Here is a 25,237-nt window from a genome sequence, read left to right as displayed (position 1 = left end):
CCCACAATAAATGTTACTATGGTAACATTAGTTCCGTAATAATACAGATAGTTATATGTATAATAAATATTCAATGAAATAGCATTAATGCATTAGAGGAAAATTTAATAAAGCTGTGGCCTGTGGTATATACAAACAAATAAGTAAATTATTGTTAGGACTTAGGACGATTTAGTTCAAGTTAGACAACAAAAGGAATACTATAATTTTATCAAATAATGGGTAATTACCAGTTTGAGGCTGTGTGGTTCAAGCATAGTAGGACCACTCTTAATTTTCTCGTGGATGTCATAAGGACAACGCGAATAGACGGTAAAAGGTAACTAAGGGGCAGACATTGACAATTCCCACCTCTCGTTCCCACCGCTGCAACTCCTGTGTAAGGGGCAAACATGTGAACATCAAGCCTTCCTATCTATCCAGCGTGGGGAGTGATCTAATCCTCCATCCACTGGTAAATTAGAGAGACATGCTCCCCCAGTGACCTGATGATGGTGAACTTTCAAGTAAACTACCCTAGTGGACCCAAACCTGCCGTGGCATGTGCTTAAATGAGCTCAACCGTATATACATTGCGTTAAAAATGTTACGTTACGTTCACAAGCGCCGCATGCGGTCCGCATCCGCTGTAAACCGAACCGCTGCCTGGACGCGTACTAAAACTATTATAAATACATGCAAACCGACCTAATGGTCACTCCCAAGCTGTCCTCCGGACAACTACAACCTACAGGACAACTATACAAGGCTCTGCCTTGACAGTTGATCCTCAACATCATCCTCAAAACCTTCACGACGAGGTCAGGATATCGGTTAATTCAAAAATTTGAATTCGCTACCATGAAGTTGTTTGTGCTACTGTGTTTGTGCGAAGCAGTGGCCGGGAGTGTATTGGATTTGACTAAAAATGGTAAGTAGGAAATATGTTTTACTCTTTTTTGACAAAAAAGTTTTTTATTTGGAAAAGCTGTGTGACAGCGCTACTGCTCGTAATACGCTCGTTTAGTTAGTGGGTTGAGTGATAAACTAAATTAAGTTCCTGGTTAATAGTTGATCTTCATAGATTAATTTTATTAGAATACTACTTTCCCAAAACTGTGATACCACCACTTAGTAATGAGTGTAAATTCGTCTCCTGGTTAAGGTCTATCACCATGAATGTAACCATGAAAATTAGCAACTTTTTAGGATAACATAAAACTTTAGCATACTTACACTGTAGATACTGAACTGATGTTTTTGTGAGTTTCATTTAGACGTTCCTCGAAGCCCAGTTGATGCGACTTTCGAATATCTAGCAAACGGCATCATATCTCAAAACCGTCCAAAACTAATTAAAGTGGTGTTAATTTTTTTGCGATTTTCCGATTTTAATCTGATCATAATTGTAATGAAATCAGAATAAGAATCGATTATGATATTAGTTTGGTATTGTTTTGGTTCATTCATAAAACTATGAATGTATCTTAAATTCTTCTCAATGGGCCTGGACAGGGAAGTCCAGACAAACATAGTGCATGTTGTGGTCACATACACGTCATTCATTCATGTTGTTATTTACATGCGTGTAATATCAATGAATGAACTGTGGAATACAAATTCCTAATATTTCCCTAAAAAATGACCCGGATTTGTACCATGTGAATTTAAAACTGGCGAGTAGTGAGTAACTCGCGCGAATTTTTAACTCATTTTGAATTAAAATGAATTAACTAACCGTAATTAATTTAAAAGAAAGGTATGAAGCTTTTTATTTGTAAAATATTAGGCTGAAACGGTTCAAAGATGTGCTTATAGGAAACACACTAACTGGGTTACATTTTATTCTTCATTCGTAGGAAATTTTCCGGTAGAGCAGTATTATTATTCTTAAATGGCTGCTATATTATTTCGAGGCATTGTCTTATTAATCAAAACCATCTATGTATGTGTTCTATGGAACACAAAACCTAGCATAGAAGCGATCTAAAACCGCTTGGTTATTTATCATCATCCTAATAATTAAATCAATATCCAGATCACAAATGCGGCGTAGAAGCGAGCACCAACCCGCTGCATCACGAGCCTTGGCTGGTCCATTTAGAGTACTACCGACGCGGCGCGCGCGCAGACATCCGATGTGGCGGTACCCTCATTTCGAAGCGGCATATCCTCACGGCTGCGCACTGCGTCAACAAGGGCGTTGGAGCTTCTAAGCCTACAAGGTATAATTATGATTTCATTTTTTTTATCTACAACTAAGCTCTTGGCAAGTGGCAGTGGGCGGTACACATAGCTCGAAGAGCTGATGGCCGCTGGGGCAGGAAAGTTCTTGAGTGGCGACCACGAGCTGGAAGACGTAGCGTGGGCAGGCCTCCCACTAGGTGGACCGACGATCTGGTGAAGGTCGCGGGAAGTATTTGGATGCAAGCGGCGCAGGACCGGTCTTTGGGGAAATCCTTGGGGGAGGCCTCTGTCCAGCAGTGGACGTCTTTCGGCTGAAACGACGACGACGACGACGACGAAGCTCTTGGCACCTGTTGGAAACCTATGATCAGGCTGAAGATGGAAGATGCTTCACCTGGAATACTCAGTCACAGATGAACTGTCTATCTTACTTCTACCTGCGGAAACACAACAATGCTGTTAACATGACACTTAGAACAAGCTCTATCATCAACAAAAGCCCTTTTAAAAACAATAAGGCTGAGTTGCACCAACTTACTTTGACCGTAACTTTAACAATAACCGGTGCTTTTTGTATGGAGTTTGACAGACTTTTGACGTTTGTTAAAATCAAAAATAAAATGGTGCAGCTCAACCTAAAACATAAATTAAACTTAACCAAAAGTTGGTGACACATTTGTATGAAAAAGAAAATGCTAAGAGCTTTTCTAACACTAAGTAAACCACAAATAGGTATTAACCAAAAGTTTCCATTGGTAGTTCGATTGTAGTCGTAAAGTGCGTACGTATGCTGCGGTAGTGTCTCATGTGGAAGTGTGACGAAGCAGGAGGTACTTTAAATATGCACAAGGAACTTAAATTGGGTGTAACATAACAACAAACATGACTCTACGAGTATCATTGCGTTCTATTCAGGTATCGCTTTTAAAAGACAGTAGTAATTTTTTTTGTTAGTATCTATCCTATTTCTAAAGGTTTCTTACGTTGCGTGCGCAAATCGTTCGACATACAGTTGATCCAAACGCCAAAATAAACTTACAGATGAATGATACGATACGAAACAGTCGTTCGTTTCAGCCAAATGACGTCCACTGCTGGACAAAGGCCTCCCCCAAGGTTTTCCACAATGAACGGTCCTGCGCTGCCCGCATCCAGGCTCTTCCCGCGACCTTTACCAGATCGTCGGTCCACCTAGTAGGAGGCCTGCCCACGCTACGTCTTCCAGCCCGTGGTCGCCACTCGAGAACTTTCCTGCCCCAACGGCCATCGTCTCTACGAGCTATGTGCCCCGCCCACTGCCACTTGATTTTAGCAATTCTGCGAGCTATGTCGGTTACTTTGGTTCAGTCACTCATAACTAACCTATTATTTCTCCATTCCAGCTTAGTAGCACGTCTTGGCGAGTACGACCTATCAACAGCGGTGGACTGCGCAGACGGCGTGTGCGCACATCTCCCAGTGAAGATCAACGTCGCTGCGATCGAAGTGCACCCGCTTTACGACGATAGGGACCACGATGTGGCGATACTGACGTTGGAGAGAGACGCGCCTTATACTGGTCAGTGTTTGATTGTTTATCTATTTATACTTTAATGTCACAAGGCGAACTTAATGCCATTGGGCATTCTTTGTCTGTTAAGCTTTGGGTTAGACAGAAAAAAATCGTACACGGTTTTGTTGACAAAAATACAACGTATTAGCATTGGGTAGTTGACACCATTAATAAAAACACTAAAATGTAGACCTGAAATTTGAGGTGCTTTTCAATTTGCTGCAAACTTTATATTTTCAGTAGCTTTGAAATTATTAAATTAGTGATGTCATTATACGTTTGGGGATTATGACGTCACCAGGTCGCGAACTCAATTTATTGATTTCCGACATCGAAAAGATTGTTTTAATACTACAGTTTCCTAATTTACTTTTGTTCCCTTACAGATACTATCAGACCGGTGTGTCTACCTTCAGGCAAGCTTCCAGAAAACGCGGTTTTGACAGCATCAGGCTGGGGAGAAGATTTCACCAAAGGCGTTTACAGCAACGTCAAGAAAAACCTCCACCTACCCTACTGGTCAACCTCAAGATGTAAATCAGCTTACAAACACCTCCTTTTACCAGAGCCTATTATATGTGCAGGGGGAGAAAAGGATGTTGATACTTGCAGGGGAGATTCTGGAGGACCCCTCACTTGGGGGGTGAATAGGAAGGAATTGTGGGGGGTGACTAGCACGGGCAACACTATTTGCGGAACGAAAGGCTACCCAGGGATTTACACTAGTGTTGTCCACCATTTGGAGTGGATTGAAAAGATTATAAACAAATGAATTTGTATTAAGTTGGAATGGATTTCAAAAGCACTGATTAAGTAGTTCTATTGTGGTATCTAATAGACTAGAAAAAAAGCTTTAAAAAGAAAACCCCTAAATATGTTAACATATTAACATAGGCAGTTGATTTTGATTAAGCTTTATTTGTTTACGTTGACAGTACTGTCAGAATATATTATGTAAAGAAAAATAAAAAAAAACTGAAAAAGTTTTATAAATCGGATAATGTTAGGTATCTAAATTACATACTATTTGTACCTACATACCTTTAATGTGATTAGACGTAGTTTTAAACTACATTACTTTTAGTATTTTCTAAAGTTCAAGTTTTAAAATAAGCCTGTGATACTTAGTTCAATGTGAGATAATATTCAGTAGGTATTTATAGGTATCAAATGCCTAAAAGGAAAATAAATTCAATTCTATATTTTATTGTTGTAGAGGAAAATCAGTGTTATACAAATACATATTTTAGATTATTACTTGGAAACAACGATCGTGTAATTTTGTATTGAAGCATGTAAAAAATCTGGAAAGTGATAACGAAAAATAAAGTTCTGATTGGTTCTGATTTTAAATTTGAAAACTGTTATTTTTTCATTTCTCGCATATTAATATGAAAATATAGTGTAGGTGCTGTAAAATTTCCCATTCCATAATTCTCCTTAAATTGTTTAGCTTTTATTTGGATTTTTGTAGCGTTAAAGTTGCAAAAACCCAGGGCACAGGGGAATTTAGGATTTACTCATAATTATTCATTTAGTACAATTACCTAGTTATGGGGCATTTTATACCCTCGCACAACGTAATAAGGTTAAAATTTATTCGCCAAAGAGTTGAAATAAAAGACCTCATAATTTATCTAACATTTATATTAATCCTAGATCAAAATTGTATAGAAATCAAACAACAATCATTAAGATGAATAATCAGTCTTCTTGTAGATATTTTTTATCATTTTCTTTTCACGAACTTACAAAATATTTCTCATACAATTAGTTATTATTACTAATGTTTTACACAATAATGAGTTTGACTAGGCAAAGTTCGAAATATACGTCAAGAAATAATGTCTTTAAATTTTAACCATGAAAAAAGTCGGGTTTTTAACGCATTCTATGATAACTCTTATGAGTGTTACAATAATAATCATTATTACGTTGAAGTTGAAATAATTATAGAATTATTTCTTGACGGATTTTACAGGGTGTTTGTTTTAACTATTGCAATATCTTGGGAGAAAATAATTTGACGATTTCCGTGAAAAATGTTGCCCAATTTGGATATAGCGTCATTTATTCATAGACTATACAAAGCTACCAGACAGCTGTAGATATTTTCATAAATAATGTAAACATGGAATTTTATGCTGGTAGAAATCGTAAATCTTTATCTTTGCGAAAGTTGTCTCACAGGATACAGCTATTTATTATTCAAACATCCTGTGCATTTATGATATTTACAATGACACATTGGCTGGGTAAAGTTTCAGTATTCTTACAGTATTCTATCTTTTAAATAGGCATTAAAATATTAGCAATGAAGTACTTGACCAGTAAAAGTTGTACTCAAAATAAACGATTCAAAAATACATTCGAATTTTGTAAAAAAAAAAGCACCAAAGGGCAGTGAGTACTTATAAGCGTAAAAACTATTAAATGTAAAGCCCAGCCGTGAACTAGTTAAGAATTATATACATTTTATATACAGTCCTATCTAAAGATTCTAAAATACAAAATAACAGGTTCTAAAGGCATAAACAATTTATAAAGTTCTCAAATCAAAACGAAGGGGTTAAACTTTTATAAACTTCAAATAAACTTGATCCTAATGCTCATTTGAATTAAGTTGACTCTTGGACTTTAAAAATCCAAGACTTCTTTGCCTAGTTACCTATGGTGGGGGGTTCTGCAGACTTCTGGAAAGAAAAATAAAACAAATTTTAAACACAATTCGGCTAATTCATATTCAAGCACTTTAAAATCATCGAGATGTTTATCGGTAACATGTATTAGAGTAAGTACTTATACATATAACTTAATTATATTATATAAAATTTGGACCTCGGTTTCTTCCCCTTATGGGATGAATTTAAAAAAATCCGGGCGCCTGCAACATAACAACTAGGTGACTTTCAGCGCAATTCGTTCAAGGGGTTGGAGCTGTATATTGATGAATCAGTTAATTACAAAATATGCTTTTTATTATACAGATTTTGATAAAGCCCGTATACAAACAGAAAAATCGACGGAGATTAATAAAAGAGTTCTATTTGGTATGGAACCCCTTACTTACTTCTTGGAACACTCTTCAATGTAGACTTAGAGATACTATCACTGTCCTCCGACTCGGAACACACTTGAAAACTGGTTTCTGTAAAGGTAGGTATTTATTGTAGTTATTAATTAACATCGGGAGATCCCACAGACTACAGACTTTAGGTCGGCTGATATATTATTATGGGACGGGCTGTTAATCAAATGAACATGTCATTGTATGGAAGTTCTCATAATACACCAATTTGTTATCGGCCGATTCCTCACACAAATTGAAAGCCGATCCAACTATCGGCCGAATAAAATTCGTGTGATTCTTGTAGTGTAAGTAGTATAGGACCCCCCACCCCGACTCTTTCCATGTATGTCATAAGAGGCGACTAAGTGAGAAAACGCGAACATCAGGCCTCCCTAATCCGTCTGGCCAGGGTGGGGAGTAAATGTCAATTCCTCCATTAGCCTCTGGTAAATTAGGAGCCACTCCAGGAGTAGTGGAGACTAAATGACTGATAATGATGACGATGACGATGATGATGATGGAGGAAATGTACTGAATAAAATGATGTATTTAATCATTACCTGTATCATATCTCGCGTGCTTGTTGTGTCGACTGGGCATGTCCTGGTTTTCCACATGCCCAAAGGTGCGGAAGCCAACCGCGAATTGAGCGTATGGACTTATTTCGTACAGTTCTGAAAAAATAGATATAACTAGGTAAATACGTACATGCATAACTTAGCAGGGGTTCTCTTTCATACGTTAGTTTAATCATTTAATTTTACTTTAACTTCATTGCTTTGAAAAGGTTCTTTTTTTTCTCCGGTGGTGGTGGAATTCAAGCCCGCTTTTTCGTTAATTTCTATCAATGTGGGAGTGTAGGTTAATCCTTTACTTGCGTTCTGTAAACAATTAAGAGAGTCGTGCTCCTGTAGTAGAGGCACCTGGCAAAGGACGTATTTGGTATTACATAAAGAAAGAAACTTGAATCAATTTCAAGCAATCTCAGATCAAATCGGGTTTTTAACGTTGTTTTGTAATAGAAAGTGACCACCTTAGAAGGTGACCAAACTGAAGAATAAACTACAAAGAACTGAAAAGTCATATTTAACGCTATGGTTATAGTTGATGTGGGACCAGTTAGCATAAATAGTTTTTTTATTTCATTTTATTTTGTGTTTGTATAAGATATTTTCTCACCATGCTTGCTATTGTTTCTCAAATGCAGCGGCGCGCTGTATATTCTGTTCTGTGCGTTGAGAGCCGTCTCCTTGGCGTTGGCCAGGTTGGTGTGCGACGTGTTGGCTGTTAAGTTGCCGCTCTCAGACTTGTTGTCCACCGTTATAGAGTCGCGGTACTCGGTGAGGTTGCCGCTTCTGGGAAATATTTATTTTATTGGGCTATCAACATGAGATAAAGCATTATACACAATTAAAAAATAAACAATTAAGCCAAAGGTCTATTATATTTGGAGATCAATAGTACCTACTCTAAAGGTACAGTTTCGAAGTCGACTATACGCAGTAGCAGCAAATGAGTTGTTGCCATGACATTTGGGCCCCGAATGCGCTAATTTGTAATGTTTCCAATTCAGTCGCGTTTCATCTCCAGTCTACACTCCAGTCACACTCCAATTTCATTCCAGCTGAAGTGCAAGTATCGCGGTAAAGTTCACGCGCAGAAACAAAGACAAAACCACGCATTTATGCACTTTCCATTAAAATTCCGAACTTTCTGTCAACACGATACGGATTTGTCAAAACAACTGAAGTTCGTTCGTCGTCCAGTCGCGGAGCAGTTGAAAATGTTTAGCGCAATCGGGGCGCAGCTTTCTATATATTTCTTAAAGACGACGTGACGCTGGCAATGGCAGCTATTTCAATAATAGCGCGACTGGTGCTCGCGACGACACGCGTCGTTGGTTACGACATCATTACTTTAGGGTAAGTTTCATCGATTCCTGATAAACTTTCAGATTGTTTCTGGCATAATATGACATAGCACCATGGGCGTACCCTACTCCTGGCCTAGGAGAAGGTACTTTGGCCCAGGGGAGGGCAAATTTTTAGACAGTCCATGGGCCTATACATTTAAGGACGAAAGTAGAGGCTTACGTTTTCCAGTGGATAACTCCTGTGACCCTTCCAATGTCCCTGGATCTTGAAGATCATGCATAAATAAATGAATATCTAATTACTTAAATAATTACCTTTGTCTTTTGACGAGGATGTAGATACAGCTCAGCAGGCATATCGTGAGCAGGATGGAGCTGCAGATGATGACTAGCATGTTCAGGTCGAAGAGTTCAGACGGAGGCCCGATCTCACCTGAAAAATGAATTTACAGGGGTAATGATTGTAAGTTAATAATGTGAGAGATACTCTGGAACTTACTGAACTCAAAAATTGTTTCACCAGTAGTCAAAATCATTATTCCTAATGCCACGCAGGCAAAGCAACGTAAAAATTTATAATCTCGCGATCTCGACATCGCACATAGGGAATCGTTCTCTACAAAATTGTATTCGAAAGAGTAAGTCACTGAGAGCACTGCACCACGGAGGCCTCATGGAAAAGTACTAAGGCGATTGTAACCCCAGTATTCACAAACATTACATGAGGTCTCACAGTGGGCGTGGACGCACAGGGTCACTCACGAACTCTATTCGGCCGTTTGGTGTAGTGGTTCAGAACTGACTACTATGCCGAGAGGTCCCGGGTTCGATTCCCGGCCGGGCAGAAATTGAAATGATGAATTTTGATTTCTGTGACGGGTCTGGGTGTTTTCTATGTATATTAAGTATGTATTTACAAAAAAAAAGTATTTTAAGTATGTTTATATCCGTTGTCTAGTACCCATAGTACAACCTTTGCTTAGTTTGGGGCTAGCGGCGCAGTGTTAAATGTCCAAGGATATTTATTTATTTATTCAACAATGTGCGTTCGATTTGCTGCTTTACTTAAGCATCGTTTGTGAATACGGGCGTAAGAGACGATCTGGCAGACGGGTAGCGACCGGTCGTCGTACAAATCCTTAGGGGCCTATGTCCAATTGTCCAGCAGTGGACGTCACTTGACTTAACTGAACGAACGAAGAGCAATGTCTATCAATAAAAAGAATTCCAACTCACTCCCATCCTCATTCTTCGTGGCGTAACTATACGTAGTAGTAACACTTCCAGCCTCGTTCACAGAGGTGATCCGGACCTGGTACCAGGTCCCAGACGCCAGGTCTCCGATGGCGAAGGACCCGGTCCTGTATGACGGGCTCTTGGACTGGTAGAGGCTTGGGAGACCCCAGGAAGGCAGGTTGGTGTAAGCCTGGAAAAAATGTCATGTAACATTCAAGCTTGTAGGTTTCCTCCATTAAGGTACCATACATTTTTAAAAGACTTAAATGTACTAAAACTGACCATGATTAGAGATCCAGATTGATAATAAACTCTACATAATCAGTTCATCATCATTATTTCCTAATTGGCCGGTTGGTCGACCATCATGCGCCTTCCTGCAACCGGTATAGGGTGTTCTGTCCACCATGTGGATGGATGTCTCACGCTACGTTTGACGACTACGTGGCCTCCATTCCAGAACCAAGGTTCTGGAATGGAGGCCACGTAGTCGTCAAGTCAAGTCGGGACAAGTCCCATCAGCTGTCAGTGCTGCGTATTATGTGTGCCCATTGCTAGTTCAACTTGCTAATCCAGGACTATGTCAGCGACTAATTCGTTTATGGATCTCCAGAAATGAGGAGATCCGTAAACGAATTAGTAGATTCGATCTCAATGAAACTAAACTAATAGATGCGGGAAGCGCAGGAACGGTTGTTGTGAAAATCCTTGGGAAGGCCTTTTGTCCAGCAGTGGCCGTCATTTGGATGAAACGAACGAACGAAACTAAAGATCGTTTCATCCACGAAGACGCGCCCCACCAATTTTTGGTCTCGGTCGCGCGGGGTGCGGGGAGTTTAATCCGAGCAATCCGAGCGTCATATTGTAGTGTGCGTGTGCACTCATGGATAATTTAGCGTGTACCGATAACACTCAAACATTAGCAGAAGAATGGTGGGGCGCATCTTCGTGGATGAAGCGATCTATACAGGGTGGAAACGATAAGTGATCTCACTCGATTATTTATAAACTATACAAGATGTTAAAAAACTAGTTACTGATACTGAAAGTGCTTCATGAGCTCTATCAAACGGTACAAATAATAGGTTAAAGAATAAATTGTATCTAGCCGAAAATTTAATGTTTCCGGCTTCCATACATTTGGTACAGCCTCATAATATTAAAAACTACAAAAGATATCGTAAAACTGGTTACTGACCCTAAAAGTGCTTCACGAGCTCTATCCAATAGTATTAATATTAAGTTCCACAATAAACTGGATCTATCTAAAAAAACAATGTTTCCATCTTCCATACATTTAGTACTATCACAAATATGGTACTCATCTCTTGATAATATTATAGCAAATAAAGCCTAAAACTAATGTTTTCCATAAATAATTTTAAATAAGAATGCAATTGACGAGTTTATTTTAAGTTTTTAAAAAATTACACTTCTAATATTGAGTGGTTGGCATACATTTAGTATGGAAGCTGGAAACATTGACTTTTCGGATAGATCCCGTTTATTCTGTAACCTGTTATTGGTACCATTTGAAAGAGCTCGTGAAGCACTTTCAGGATCAGTAACCAGTTTTTCGATATCTGGTATAGTTTAGAAATAATCAAGTGAGATCACTTATCGTTTCCACCCTGTATATAAAAAAAAACTCGTTACCAAAGTGTTATGTGCCCGTATCCACCCCCTGGTCCCAAGGGGGCGGTACTCGGCCTCCCAGGAGATAAGCTCGCAGCCGCCGTCGTCCCAGCCGGCCAGCTGGACTTGGATATGACTGCTGTTGCTCCACAGCCACTCGTTACTGGTCGGGGGGATTGGGCCTGGGCGAAAGTTAAATCTATTTTAAAGAAGCAGCAAAAGCGCTTTGTAAAAGCCCATTTGCATGGATTAAATTGATGACTTTTTCTGTCCTGAATCTGTGGGAGAAAGTATTTCATGGTGGATTTATTTAGTTAGACCCAGATGAAAACCATCTAGCTATAATATTCATATACACTTGGATCTCGATCTGAGGGCCTAGTGTGAGTTTACATCAAACGCGCTCACTAGTGAACGCGTCAAAAAATGACATTAAATGTATGACGGATTGTATAGCGCCCCTAGCGGGAAACGTTCAAAAACTAAAATTTTCATACATTTTATAAACGCGCTCACTAGTGAGTGCGTTTGATGACAACTCACACTAGGCCCTCTGGTAATTTTTTCACATGCGTGTTACCAATAGCATAAAAATACGTCATGCGATTTCATGTCGCTTATTTGATTGTGATGGGTTCCTCCTAGAATCTTTCGCCTCCAGTATATTTTCAGGTCCATCTATTTTGGTACTAGTTTTTATGCTCAAAAATATGACATACGAGTAACTTATAATAGAGAGAACTTCTTTTAACCGACTTCAACAAAAGGAGGAGGTTCTCAATTCGGTTGAAGTGTTTTTTCTCCGTAACAAATAACTACCTATAACAAATTGTCAAAATCATTACCTCCTCCCAAAGTACTGACGTCCAGATACGCTGGCTGCGACGTCCCCACTTTGTTCGTGGCGGTGATCCTCAAGGAGTACTTGGTGCCGCACTTCAGACCTGTTAGAGCATGCTTCTGGACCCCAGACAGGTTGGGCAGCTTGTTGGCTGGCCAGGCCTCCTGCCAGGGACCGTTGGATTCCTTCCAGGTTAGACTATAAGCTGTGGGAAAAAAAACTGCGTTTAAAAAAACATATAGGCTACAAAATCTTAGCCGCCTTCATCCACTAAAAAGTATTAAAATAATTACGTTATTTATTTATTAGGAGAAATATTATGATGACCATGATTGATATTCTCGGAGTGAAGAGATTGCTATAAAATGTGTCACAGGAATTTGATCCTTATTTAGAAACTTCAGACGTCGGGAACATCAAAAAAATTATGTTGCTTTTATCTCGGAAAAGGAGCATTTTTTGCGTAATGAACTTTTTGGAGATAGGGTATTGAAGTAAACTAGACTCACTCTCCCAATTTGGAATTGAATCTAGGCCTTTCAGACTAAATGAGTCTAACTCTTTAGCAACTAGATAGAGGTTTTTGAGCGGTCTAAACTAAATATTGTAGGTCTCAAGAATGGAATACTTACTAATCTTCTGCCCCACACTCTTATTATTGACAGAATAAAACGGCTGTTCCCATTCCACCAGTATGGAGTCTTTGTAAGGGGTCGCCCGAAGGATGGGTGCTTCAGGCAAGGGCAGGACTACGACAATGTACTCCACAGCATCTGACCCGTACAAGTTCTTGGCTAGGCAGGTGTAGTTGCCGCTCAAGGATTGGTCTATATCTGGAAGGTTAATCGCTACATTGATGAACTGAAATCGAAGAAGTAGAATCGTCGTGTGACTGTATTTGAATTTGGATTTAGAAACCTCTGGGGTATTAACTTTTAGGTTGAGACTTGAAACATGGTCATTTGAATATGCCACAACAAGAAAAATAGTACTTCACACCTCTAAAAAAACATTTAGAGGAGTTGTTGTGAAGTTTGAAAAAATCTATAAAAAAAGCATGTGAACATCACATGACTCTACATTCTATTGTCTATGCCGTATCATTTCTATAGAGATAGTAATTACTTAAAATTGATTTTGAATAAAAGCTAATCCTAAATAGTCATTGCATCATTCAAAAGTCAAAAAGCCAAATATTCTATGAACTAGGATAATAAAATACTTACTATTGATAAGTAAGCTATCATCATGATTCCTCGTGAACCTGGGATGATGCGTGATGATGTTCTGCTTGTGGTACCACACCGTCCTAGGCGGAGGTATCCCCACGCACTGGCAGACTAGCAGCAGGGAACTACCCACTCCTACTGATATGGTCCCTCCGAGAGACGCTACGCCGGCCACCACTGGGAAAGACACACGTATATTTACAACCGTATTCACAAACGATGCTTGCTTATGTGAAGCAGCAACTCTGTGATTGGTTCGTGTGTCTCTCCGCCGCTCAAGTATTGTCTATGAATAAGTTTTTGGGACCCTGTGCATCCACGCGCACTGTGAGACCTCATAGTAATGATTTTGTAATGTGTTTCAGTTAGGTTACTATTTACTACAAGTTGAGACTACTTGTTAATTTTAACCGAAAGGTTGGAGATTGAGATGAAACTTGTGTCTAGTGATTGGTCTGGAAAGAGTAACTTTTTAAATTAATCCCTATACTTAATTTTTAGTTTTTCAATAGACGAATGTGAAAATAACTATTACAATGGTTATGATTTGTGATTAGAAATGCCTCCACCAATTTGTCGTCTTATGTTTAGTTTTGTGAATGATATGCTCTTTTCCCCATTCTTTCGAGAAATACACCCATTTCTCGTGCCTTATTGAATTTGTGACAAAAACTGTATACTAACTTGCTAATTAGTTACCTCTATGAGTAGGCGTATGGGACACTCTTCTCGTGGCCATTCCTTCCCCAGCTCTCGTGCTGGCAGTGGCCCACACCTCGTAAGTCCGGCCGGTGGTAAGTCCCTTCAGTTCGGCCGTAGTTCGACCCTCTGCTTCGGCCCGGTGCGTCTGTGGCGGACCATTGCTGTATTGGAGGTGGGTGGACCGTTAAATACAAGTATATTTGAGAAAAGTTGTGTGTCAGTTGTTACTAATGTCGATAAGGAATAAGACTGGTCCGAGGATGTTACCCTGGGGTACACCCAAAGTCATGTATGGTTTCCAGTATTCTCGCTACTTTTTGTAGAATCTTTATAATGCTTTTGAATAATATGAGTAGTGTCTATAATGTTTGTAGTGTTTTGTTTTGTAAAGGAACAGCCAATTACTGCATCAAAGCTTTATGTTAGATCATAAATTAATTCCACAAATGCCACCAACATATATTGTCAAAAAAGCTAGGCATTATTTTTGTATTTTGTGATTACATGGGGGATAAAATGTTTTATTGACTTTCATAACCCCCTAACTGTAGCGAAAATATAAAACTGTAAGCTACTGAGTGAACCATATGTAAATGTGATTGCTTACCTAGAAGTTGGTTTGACATAAACAGTGTAATAAAGCAGTTCTCCATTCGGATGATCAGGCTTCTTCCAGCTTGCGAGCAGCGACGTTGAAGACAGCACCAGCACCTTTATGTCTGAAGGGGGCCCGGGCACTGAATGTAGAAGGAAAATGTATTCATATTATTTAAATTATCATTTTAATTAATTAATGTTGCTCGTATCATTATTAAAATGTATTTGCTTTGAGGAAAATGATAAATACTATAATAATGAGCGTTAATGTAGTAAATTTTAGCATTTATGCATCAGACATCATCTAACCCCGCCTTAACACTTTTAAGTTACTTTCATTTTACGTACTGAGTATCATACGGCTGTATACGCATGTAGTTAGAAATTATGTAAAACGACTTACAAAGAGTGATTAAATTTACTCGTATGTACCTAAGTTACTTATGTGAGTAAAACTTATAAGTGTAAAAGCGGCCTAACTAAGGTTAAATTCACATTGTTGCCGTATATTCGTCATTTGGGCGGTCTCATAAGTGTCACACGATGCGTAGTTATGTAGCTTTATTATTCTTACCATCCTGTAACGTAGCGCAAACGATAGGATAGGAGTACGGCCCTGCTCCGTAGTTGGAGAAGCCAGCCACCTTCACAGTGTAATTGGTGAACTTCATCAGACTTTGGAGGTAGAATTCTGTATGTAAGGACGTTTGGTTTTGCCAGGTACCATCTGTGAACAAGACGAGAGATGCAGTAATAAATTAAATTACCTTTTAGAAGAGCGCGTTAACAATTCAGTTTTAAAGTTAACTGAAGGTCGTTGCACAAGATTTTTAAAAGTTTCAGATACTGACATGTCATCCTGTCATTGAAGTTTTCCGGGTGTAATAAATGTTACTTATATCTACAGCAAGTAGGTACACAGAGAGTAAAGGAAACAGAAGTTAGTGCGTTAGAGAATTACCTTCAGTAGCAAATAGTACGGAGTAGCCAATAAGCGAGGTGCCCTGTCCTGACTGCGTGATCGGCTGCCAGCCAACTCGCAGAGACGTTGATGACACCGCTGTACATTCCACTGATGATGGTGCATGTTCCGGTGCTTTAACATAAAATACATTAGAGTCAGATGATGAAAGACGACGTTCGCGAAGTGTATGTATCATTTATTTATTTATCATTTAGATACAATGCGGCATGAGCTGTTTTTTTCGCTCTATGAGCGTTTCCGGCAGTGTAACATGTTATATCTACATCTAGAAATTATTTCCAGAACCCTCATCACGTGAGTATAATTCATGTGTCTAGGTATATAGTCAGTGCCAGTTTTTTCCATCTTACCTCCTTCTCTAGTATCTTGAGGTATTGGCAACGAAAATGGTCCTGATCCAGCATTTGTGAATGCTGATACTGATACGGCGTATCGCGTATTCTTGTAAAGTCCACTTAATAATGCTTCTTGTTTTCCAGCTTGTTGCGATACTTTTATAGTTCTTGTGTCTGCATCATCTGAAAAAACAATAGCTAAAAAAATCTAAATGTCACCTTAATTTATGATTACGATACGGTTTCTGGTTTCTATCAGATGTCTTACAAGAGAAAAGTTACAAACTTTTCAAATAAATAAAGCATTTAAGTTTGTTGTATTAAATTATGATATCTTGTGGTTTTAAATTATTTATTATCAATAAAATAGATAGCGTAATATTAATTAAATGAATCTTTTTTTTAGTTTTCTTCAGTCTATTTACTTTGATGATATAATTATTGAATCAAAAGCTTTAGAAGAAAAGGGGTATTTTTTGTGAAACTGACCTGTCCCACTATTCTGAGGTATGGCTCTGACATGATACCCCAAAATCACGCCATTATGTGACTCTTTCAATGGTGGCAGCCATGAGACGTACAGTTCTCCAGGATTCTCTGTCTGCTCTACTTGGACGTTGATTGGCGGTGATGATGGTGCTAAAAATGTAAAGAAAGAGTAAAAGAAATGTTAATAAAAACTTGTATGTTCATCAAGCTAAAGACTATGGATAAGGGGAAGTTACCTTCTTCGTGTGTAGTGAAGTGTATTGGTGCAGTAAAGAGGCTGGTTCCAACTTGGTTTCCAGTAGCCACTCGGACTCCGTAAGCAGTGGCTGGTCTGAGATTTTGAAGTTCTAGAGACTGACGAATGTCGGATTCTTTTCTGAGAAAAAAGTGCTCTGTTAATCGGAGATGTTATTGTTTCGATCAATGTTTTGTAGTTGATAATGATGATTAACGAGTAGAATCTTTAGTTAAATACGACGAGTGATTTAAAGTATAGCCTGACCAGGAACATAAAAACCCTCGCCATGTTGCGGAAATCTAATGGTACTAATTTCTTTTAATGGCAACAATAACTAAAAACTTCATTGACATGTCACCTTGCATGTCAGTCTATTGCTGTCAAAGTGTAAACAAACTTTATTTTAAATGTGCGCAATTGATTTTGTGAATGAAATTGCTAAAATCTTTTTATAGTCGTGAAAGAAAAGTGGTTCACAATGTGTTAAAGTATTTGTCGAAGAGAAATACCAAGGGTTCGGACAATATTTTCATTGAATAATGTTTCCAACAAAGGTTGTCAAATTGACTGACATGTTTATCGTATAGTACAGTCCACTATGAAAATTAGCTGTGGTTTGTTTCAACTACCTATTTTAAAGTTTTTTGTCACTTTCTAAGTGTTGAATTTTATGGAATTGGGAAAGAAGTACCGAGTTTGAAGCGTTCATGAGCAGACATTGCAGTTGAATATTCAAGTTCTGAATTTGATTATTGATGAATAATAAAATAAATCCTACTAGCTCGATTGATGGTTTCATTTAATTTATTTAAACCAGGTTACCTATAATAATATGTTTTCGTTAATTTATGAAAATATTAAATTAGCCCGTAATCCTGAATCCTGATACATAAAGTTAGCCTATTAATTTAACACAGGTACGACTGTACTCAGTGTTGCACTATCAAATGCAATTGATGCGCCTCTATGCCAGGGTTTTTATGTTCCTGGTCAGGCTATAATTTGATACAGCTTTCAAATGGTAACTATTAAAATAATAGGTTATAAGGCTTCTGATAGATTAGAGTCGAATACATTTTAACAATTCGCCTAAATCATCATTCATGCAAATATTTTTGACTATGATAATCATCCACTCACGACGTAGATTGTCTATCTTTATTTATGCCTCAAACTGATTTTCGAATAGTACCTGGTGATATTAAGGCTGGTAGCATGATCCCAGGCGCTATCCGTGTACTGGGTCACGATGTATTGAAGTGTGTAGTGGCGCGCGTGCGCACGGAGCGTGTCGCGCCAGGAGACCGTAGCGGAGCGGGAGCGGACCGACTCGATGCGGAGATCCGATGGAGGTGTGGGAGGTTCTGTAAAAGGTTGATGTTAAAACTCACTTTTCCTGAGCAAACATTATCTTAGACCTAGTTTACGTGAAACATGTTTTTTAGTCTTCGCAAAAATCTAACTAATGCGTGAGAACTTTAAATCGGATGCAGTTATCTAAACTCAACATGAGATTCAAAACAAGATAAATTCACAATAAAACTGATTGAAAATTATCTTATCGCTACCGGCAAGTGTTTAATATTTCAAGTGCAAAGAATTTAAATATTAAAGAACGGAATTTTATCTTGTTAGTCTGCAGTTTAATATCTACTTTTAGCGTGCTATCATGACCAACTTTAGAGTTGTAGATAAATAGTGAAATTGTTATCTTTACGTGGTGATACGTGCCCAATATAGTCAGATGAACATTGAAAACAGCTGCCCCATAAGGATTGCTCGCTCTGCATTGGTACAACCCTGCGTCTCCTGTCTCAGAGTACTGGAAGTTGACTGTGCTTGCCAGCCCTAGAGAGGTCTTTGATTCTGATAGTTTTATTCTGAAAAAGAAGTCATTCTTTAAACACTTTTCATCTAAGAGGAGTGAATTTTAACGATATTCTTCCTTATTCCCTGTACATCGTCAAGGACAATGTAAGTGCTTTAACACAGATTAGTAATAAGTTACTCCTCTAGATCCAAGGGTGTTTTAATATGGATGATGAGAGTCCGTAATTCTAAGGCCGTGATATATCATAATCCTAGGGTCTTTTAAAGAAGAATACCAATTTTGTTATAACATTATTTCAGTAGCAATTTCATGAGGATAGATAAATAAAATAGATCTTTTACAACACTGACCTTTGACTCTGATAATCCATAGGGTTACCATCGTGAGTCCAGGTGACTCTGATGGGGTCATCTCCTAATGGTCGACACTCGAGCGAGACTGGATGGCCGAGGCGTGAGGTCACGTTAGTCGATGACGACTCGAAGTGGACAGGCTCTGAAAACAGCGACACAAACGCATTTAACTCTGCATGAGTACACTGAGTTGACCATCAACAGAAAAAGATGAGGAGATATCATAAGGCGACAAACAGATAGCATCTATAACAGATAATCAAGTAAACATAACTCATGACAATCATGGTCAAGTGTCTAACGATTGAGAAGAAGAAACGCTAGAATAAAAGCTTCTTACGGTCAATATGACAGAAAATGAGAAAATCATGGACGATTTTATATGAGTAGTCAAGAAATAAAAGACCTGCATGGTTTTTGAGGTAGAAATGTTCTCGAGGGGTGAGCACGAACCGAAAAACCGTAGTGTAGGCAGACATTCCACCACTCGGTCGGTAGATTGACGATATAGGGAAGGTCGCGAACAGCACCTGAGGAATCCGTGAGGAAAAAGTAAAAATTACAGACTTACTATTCACACTCATCCATACAGTCTTGCTGAGCGGTTGGCCGACTCCATTCTCCACATTGCACGAGTATAAGCCTTCGTCTGTGAGCGATACTTCTTCTATGACCAGGGTCCCGTTGGGGAGACTGAGGATCCCTCCGCCAGCTAGTTCCAGAACTGGTTGCCAGGTTCCGAGGATCGCTGAGGATATGGGAAAAGTTGTAGAGATGGTACGTTCTATTGTAACATCAATAGGGTTAGTAGACCAAGGATTAGATTGAATGTTTCTCTGTTGTATTTTTTTTAGCAAGACATCAGTAAATCTCAAAGTTCAAGCGTAAATACTATTGGCAGCAACATTGGTGTGTCTTTGAGCTCTCAAAAATTACTTAAGCAGTGTATTGCCATATTACCTATTTCAGATTGTGTTCATTGAGCTTTCATAACTTTGATAAGTAAAAGTATTGTCATTAAAAGTAAGTCACTTTAATTGCAAAGGGACTCTTTAGTTTTCATACCATCCTTCTTCATCCAGTGCACTTGTGGTTGAGGGTAGCCGCTGGCGCTGCAGGATACAGCGCCTCTCCTGCCCAGAAGAAGAGAGGAGTTCGTTGGTTCCTCCAGCCATTTTGGTGCAACTAAAACAGATTACAGTTAGAACGTAGAAAAGGTTGAGGAGGTTAATAATAAGTGCAATAAATGAAAGAAGCCAAATCTTACTGTTTTGTAATACGGCTGGAAATCGTATTACTATTTCAGTGCTATAATGAACTTACCTTTGATGTAAAGCTCAGTAGACCGGTTGACCTTAGCGACGTGGTTGGAGGCAACGCAGGTGTATGTCCCGCAGTGTTCGAGAGACACTTTCTTGATGACCAAGGCACTGAATAACTCTGAACTTCTTTCTACAACCTGAAAAGTATTAAAATTTCAATATTTCTACGAGAATTATTGTCAAATTGTATGAAAGGCATTCGCTAAAGTCTTTAGGTAATATCTGCTAGCTTTAACACAACAATTATTCAATTTTTTCTGGCATTAAATTATTATTACGATATATCTTACCTTCAAATTGCCCGGTATCCTTTTCCCATCTTTCAGCCATTCAAAATGTATCGGCAGATCACCGCTGCGCACATTACAGTAAATATTGACAATCTGTCCTTCCTGCAGATTGTTTCCTAACAGCAAATCTTCTAGCACCGGCGCTTCTATCACCTGCACCTCGAATGCTCTCCTCGCCATTTCTCCACTTGGGCTTGTGACTATACACGTGTAAATTGCCCCATTCTGCTCCTTACTGACCTCTGGTATTGTCAAAATTCCATTTAAGTTCACCAAGGGGGCGTCTCTTCGGATTTTATATTTGAAAGATCGCCGGTAACGTTGAAATAGTGTGTTTGTAGACAAAGTTTTGCCTTGGTATTCCCAGTCGATTTTACTGAAACATTTCCAAGGTTCTGCGTTTTGAATGGTGCGGTAATTTTGAATACGGTGTGACACTTGGAAAGTAAATTGTTATTTGTTTCCCTGTTTCAAGATTATTGACTTGGGGAGTAGATTGGTTCGTGAAAGCCGACAAAGTCTATTTTTAGTACTTTTTGTAAAGCGAAACTTTTTAGTATCCGGGGTGTTGGAGGACATTTAATCCAAGACTTAATTTTGCGCTTTGTTAATTTAAATAATCAAGAACTTTAAAATAATGTGCATGATAAAATTCAATTCTAGCGCAGTGACATAGTAAATACATGTTATCGGCCTGCACGTTTGCAGCTTAGGCTTGCCCTTGGATTAACCGTGTCATCACTGAGATTTTTGAGATTCACTCGCTCGCTTGCTATCAACGTATAAGTGTCTGAACTTTAGTGAAAAATTAGCCCCCTTACTGCAAAAAATTACACGCCTGTTGAACCGTAGTTGAAAGTATGTAAAACTGTGTTAACTTTTTTTTGTCAGACTGAATATTATGTTTCTTATAATAAAGCTACTGTTATCAACTATGTTGTGGTGTGAGCTAGCATGATGTGAAGATTAATAGCGAGATTATTTACTGCAAATCTGACACCACATCCATCATAGTTTGGTCCACAGACGCTTTTAGCGACGTTTTTATTAAGCTTTTGTATGGGAGAGTGTAACGTTAGCTTATTTTTCATCATACGAAGTTTACTATGATTTATGTTTGCAAAGTAACGTAAGACTTGGTTAGAGAAGTAAGTTACTGTTGTCAAAAGATAAGATATTTGCTGAAAAATTCTTGTTAGTATTACTTCAGTCATTAAAAAGATAACTTTTGGATTTATTAACTATAAGTTATCTAGCAAATTGAGGTACTGAAAATAGAATTTTTCGACTGCGCGGTAAATCTATATGTTGAGAATTGCCAGTCATTTCGTTGGATAAGTAGTTTAATTGAATTTGTTGATACTAACCTGATGGGATAGCCATAAAAAGGGCATCTCAAGTTAACAGATTCTCCGCTTTGTATTTTGATTGGGGGAAGAGATCTGATGTAGGGTGGACCTGAAACAAACATCTTTATATTTATTTTCACCTTAAATACCTAGATTTCACGTTATACAGGAAAAACCTAATAAGTAGAAGACTTAAACACTTCTAAGACGATAACTTCTCCTGTTAAGACCAAATTAGGTTACTTATTTAATGTTTGTGTAAGGAGTAGGAGTTCACAAATATAATAGTTCAGCGGTCAACCGATTCTTGGGAGACTCCCATGAAACGGGCATTCTAGGGATTCGTAGCAGTCTGACACCGAAACCATTACTATTGGACTATTGGACACCCCTGAATCTAATACGATAAAAGTACTCCTGTTTTCTAAAAAAACTTTATAGAAAATAGAACCTCCTCTTTTTTCGAAGTCGGTTAATAAATTAATCTTACCATAAACATCCAGCCGGTTCTCATGTACAGCAGCATGCTCCCCCTCCCTCGCTGTGCAACTGTACAACCCCCCATCTTCCACCCGCACCCTCGTGATGTTCAGTTGGGAGACCACCGCGTTGTCTGACGTCATCACTTGGCCTAAGGCATATCTGGAAGTAGTTGACACCATTTAAAATCCAAGGTAAACGTTTATCATCATCATTTCAGCCACAGGACGTCTACTGTTGAACATAGGCCTCCCCCAATGAATTGTATATTGCCCGGTTAGTAGCGGTCTGCATCCAGTGCTATCCCGCTACCTTTATGAGGCAAACGTACCTCATCTCAATTTACAGTAAAAAGATTTAATTGACTATAACATATTATTGATCTGGAGCTGGATTCGATTCCCATTGTAAGAAAAATTGTTGCTTGCTTAGTAAGTTAGTTGTAGGGCTTTTTCTAAGTCCGCCTGGATAGCTACCACTATTTTACCTAAGTCTGTCGCCGAAACAATCTTAATATAAGATTGTACAACCTAAAAAAAGTACTTATTTTCAATGGTGCCTTAAATAGAGTTTCTCAGTTATTTACGTGAGGCTTCCTTACAGCATGCATATTAAATACCGTTCCAAGTATCCGTTTAATACTTCAAAACGAATTTCTAGATTTCTTGGAAGTGGGAGCTATCATCTCTGAAGTATCCTTTAAATATTAAAGCTCCAGGACATTGTAATTGGAAATGTAGGAAGTCTGTGATTTAACTCTTAAATATTAATTTTCTTGTAATTTTAAATCGATAAGTATTTAATGAATAGTAGAGTCCCCTAAATCTATTTCGTTAATGAATAACAGAAAATAATGATTAGTGATTCCTCTTAAAAGTTATTTGGTTCTATTTTCGGTCATTTTTGAAAAGCATAGACCTTTTTGGAGGCCCGACTGCGCCAGAAGGAGGGTTATTTTTTATCGTACAATGTAATAGAAAACAAACAATCTTTTGAATATGAAACATTTAAGCACTAACTAATCACTGTTTAAAGAATATGTAGGACCTTTAAAAATGGAGATAAAAACCTATGCTCAGTATTGCTGGATATGACGATGCCGTCCCGTTCCCACACAAACTGCGGTGGCCTGTCACCAGTGGCTGCGCACTGCATGCTGATCTGGAACATAATAATATGTAATTAAAGTTTAGTTTTGTGAAGACAGACTTATCAACTCGGAAAGGGATCAACACCGTATCGCCTTTAGCGAACTGTCATCGCCTTTCGCGCGCTGTCAACCGCGAGGCGACGCGTTTACGTTATACGTGTGCGTTGCTGTATGGAGTTTCATACAAAGAATATTGACCGCCTCGAGTTGATACGGTTACGATCCCTTTCCGGGTTGATAAGTGTGCTACGTGCATGAAGCTAGCTCACAGTTTAAAAATTACTTAGGCTGACGTTTGTTAAAGTTAAAGTAAGATGGTGTAACCCAGCCTTAGGCTGGGTTTTTGACTTTAACAAACGTCAAAAATCTGTCAAACTCCATACAAAAAGCACCGGTTATGGCTATAGTTACCGTTAAAGTAAAGTGGTGCAACTCAGCCTTAGAATTTAAAAGGTTAACAAATGTCTCCATAGCACAGTGGTTTAACAAGTCATCATGCAACCGAAAAGTCATGGGTTCAAGACAGGTCGATTTTTTCAACTCTGAATTTTGTGACGGTTAAATCGTACAACATATTATTAGTTATTTTTAACTTACATCGCCCCCTGGCGTAACAGTTCGCTCTGTGAAATGCTGTGTGATGATGACCCTGTTTTCTGATAAGCTTCTTCTATGTCTTTTGTGATGAAAATCTGTAACAAAACACAGTTTTATTCAAACAGACAAATAAGCAATAGATCTCTTTTTTGTCGGGGAAAAAATGCATATTATCATACCTAACCTGCGGGGACAGGATGGGTTATGTGGGGCTCACCAAGTCAGAAGGACAAGGCATACCCAATTACTCACTAAAACGACCCAGGTACCTACTCCATCATTCTCCATAAGTAGGAAGAAACTGTGGGATTCCGGCCAAAACCTTCTACCATAGTCCCTCCCAGCGATTGCCCTAAGGCCCCAGGACGGGAGGTCCGACGGTGGTGGTGGTCTGTGCAATAAAGGTAGGGGCGCCTCCATGCCCCCTGTCCGCTTGCCTTAAGCAATAGATCTTGAAGTTAAAGTAAAAATCAAAATTTCTTTATTTGTATAGACTATTAAATAGTACTTACAAATCGTCAAATATTTTGCTTTTAAGGAGCCTCTACACTACATGTCTCATAATCTTTTTACTCTACCAGTGCTTCTAGACCAACATTTGGCATGTGATGAAAAGAAGCGCCGCAACAAACTCAGTCACCACTGTCTGCCTGTTGATATAAATATAGCAGTACCTAGTAGGTACATGATTCAGGAGCAGTTCTCTCTTGAACTCAGCTGAGGCAACAAATCCAAGTCTCGATTGCAATAACAGTAAGTAATAGAAAGAAAAATCTCTATCCACCCGCAAAGTTGTGAACAAAACACAGGTTTATGTGTCTCTAAGTTTTTTCATATATTTCCTTGTTACACCTTGTTTCTGTTTATCTTGCGGATGAGATATAGGCTTTTTGTTCGCGAAAGTTTTCACAAAATAA

General features: G+C 38.7%; 2 protein-coding genes across 2 annotated transcripts; one reads left to right on the top strand and one right to left on the bottom strand.

Annotated features, from left to right (window-relative positions):
- Positions 1–686: 686 nt before the first annotated feature.
- Positions 687–4,608, top strand: LOC114361027 (serine protease 7-like). Its single transcript, XM_028315938.1, has 4 exons — positions 687–910; positions 2,018–2,204; positions 3,549–3,724; positions 4,105–4,608. The coding sequence occupies exons 1-4, from the start codon at positions 841–843 to the stop codon at positions 4,488–4,490; spliced, it is 819 nt and encodes a 272-aa protein (XP_028171739.1). The 5' UTR covers positions 687–840; the 3' UTR covers positions 4,491–4,608.
- Positions 4,609–5,304: 696 nt separating this feature from the next.
- On the bottom strand, positions 5,305–24,740 carry LOC114361023 (Down syndrome cell adhesion molecule-like protein Dscam2). The gene is made up of 29 exons (XM_028315929.1): positions 24,650–24,740; positions 24,321–24,415; positions 23,643–23,734; positions 22,584–22,735; positions 22,112–22,202; positions 20,745–21,120; positions 20,456–20,591; positions 20,198–20,317; positions 19,704–19,880; positions 19,130–19,274; positions 18,680–18,828; positions 18,141–18,312; positions 16,947–17,086; positions 16,711–16,860; positions 16,237–16,404; positions 15,863–15,997; positions 15,476–15,628; positions 14,912–15,041; positions 14,302–14,465; positions 13,600–13,779; positions 13,006–13,206; positions 12,378–12,578; positions 11,554–11,714; positions 9,898–10,087; positions 8,977–9,094; positions 7,968–8,143; positions 7,349–7,462; positions 6,789–6,866; positions 5,305–6,411 (listed from the first exon to the last, which is right to left on the bottom strand). Exons 1-29 carry the CDS (start codon positions 24,738–24,740, stop codon positions 6,383–6,385), a joined length of 4,284 nt encoding a protein of 1,427 aa, XP_028171730.1. The 3' UTR covers positions 5,305–6,382.
- Between the last annotated feature and the right edge of the window lie 497 nt (positions 24,741–25,237).

This window comes from Ostrinia furnacalis, unplaced genomic scaffold, assembly GCF_004193835.3.
Source record: "Ostrinia furnacalis isolate ACB-3 unplaced genomic scaffold, ASM419383v2 OfSCF5394, whole genome shotgun sequence".
In the NCBI taxonomy this organism is placed as follows: Eukaryota; Metazoa; Arthropoda; class Insecta; order Lepidoptera; family Crambidae; genus Ostrinia; species Ostrinia furnacalis.
This window is presented reverse-complemented; position numbering and strand designations above follow the sequence as displayed.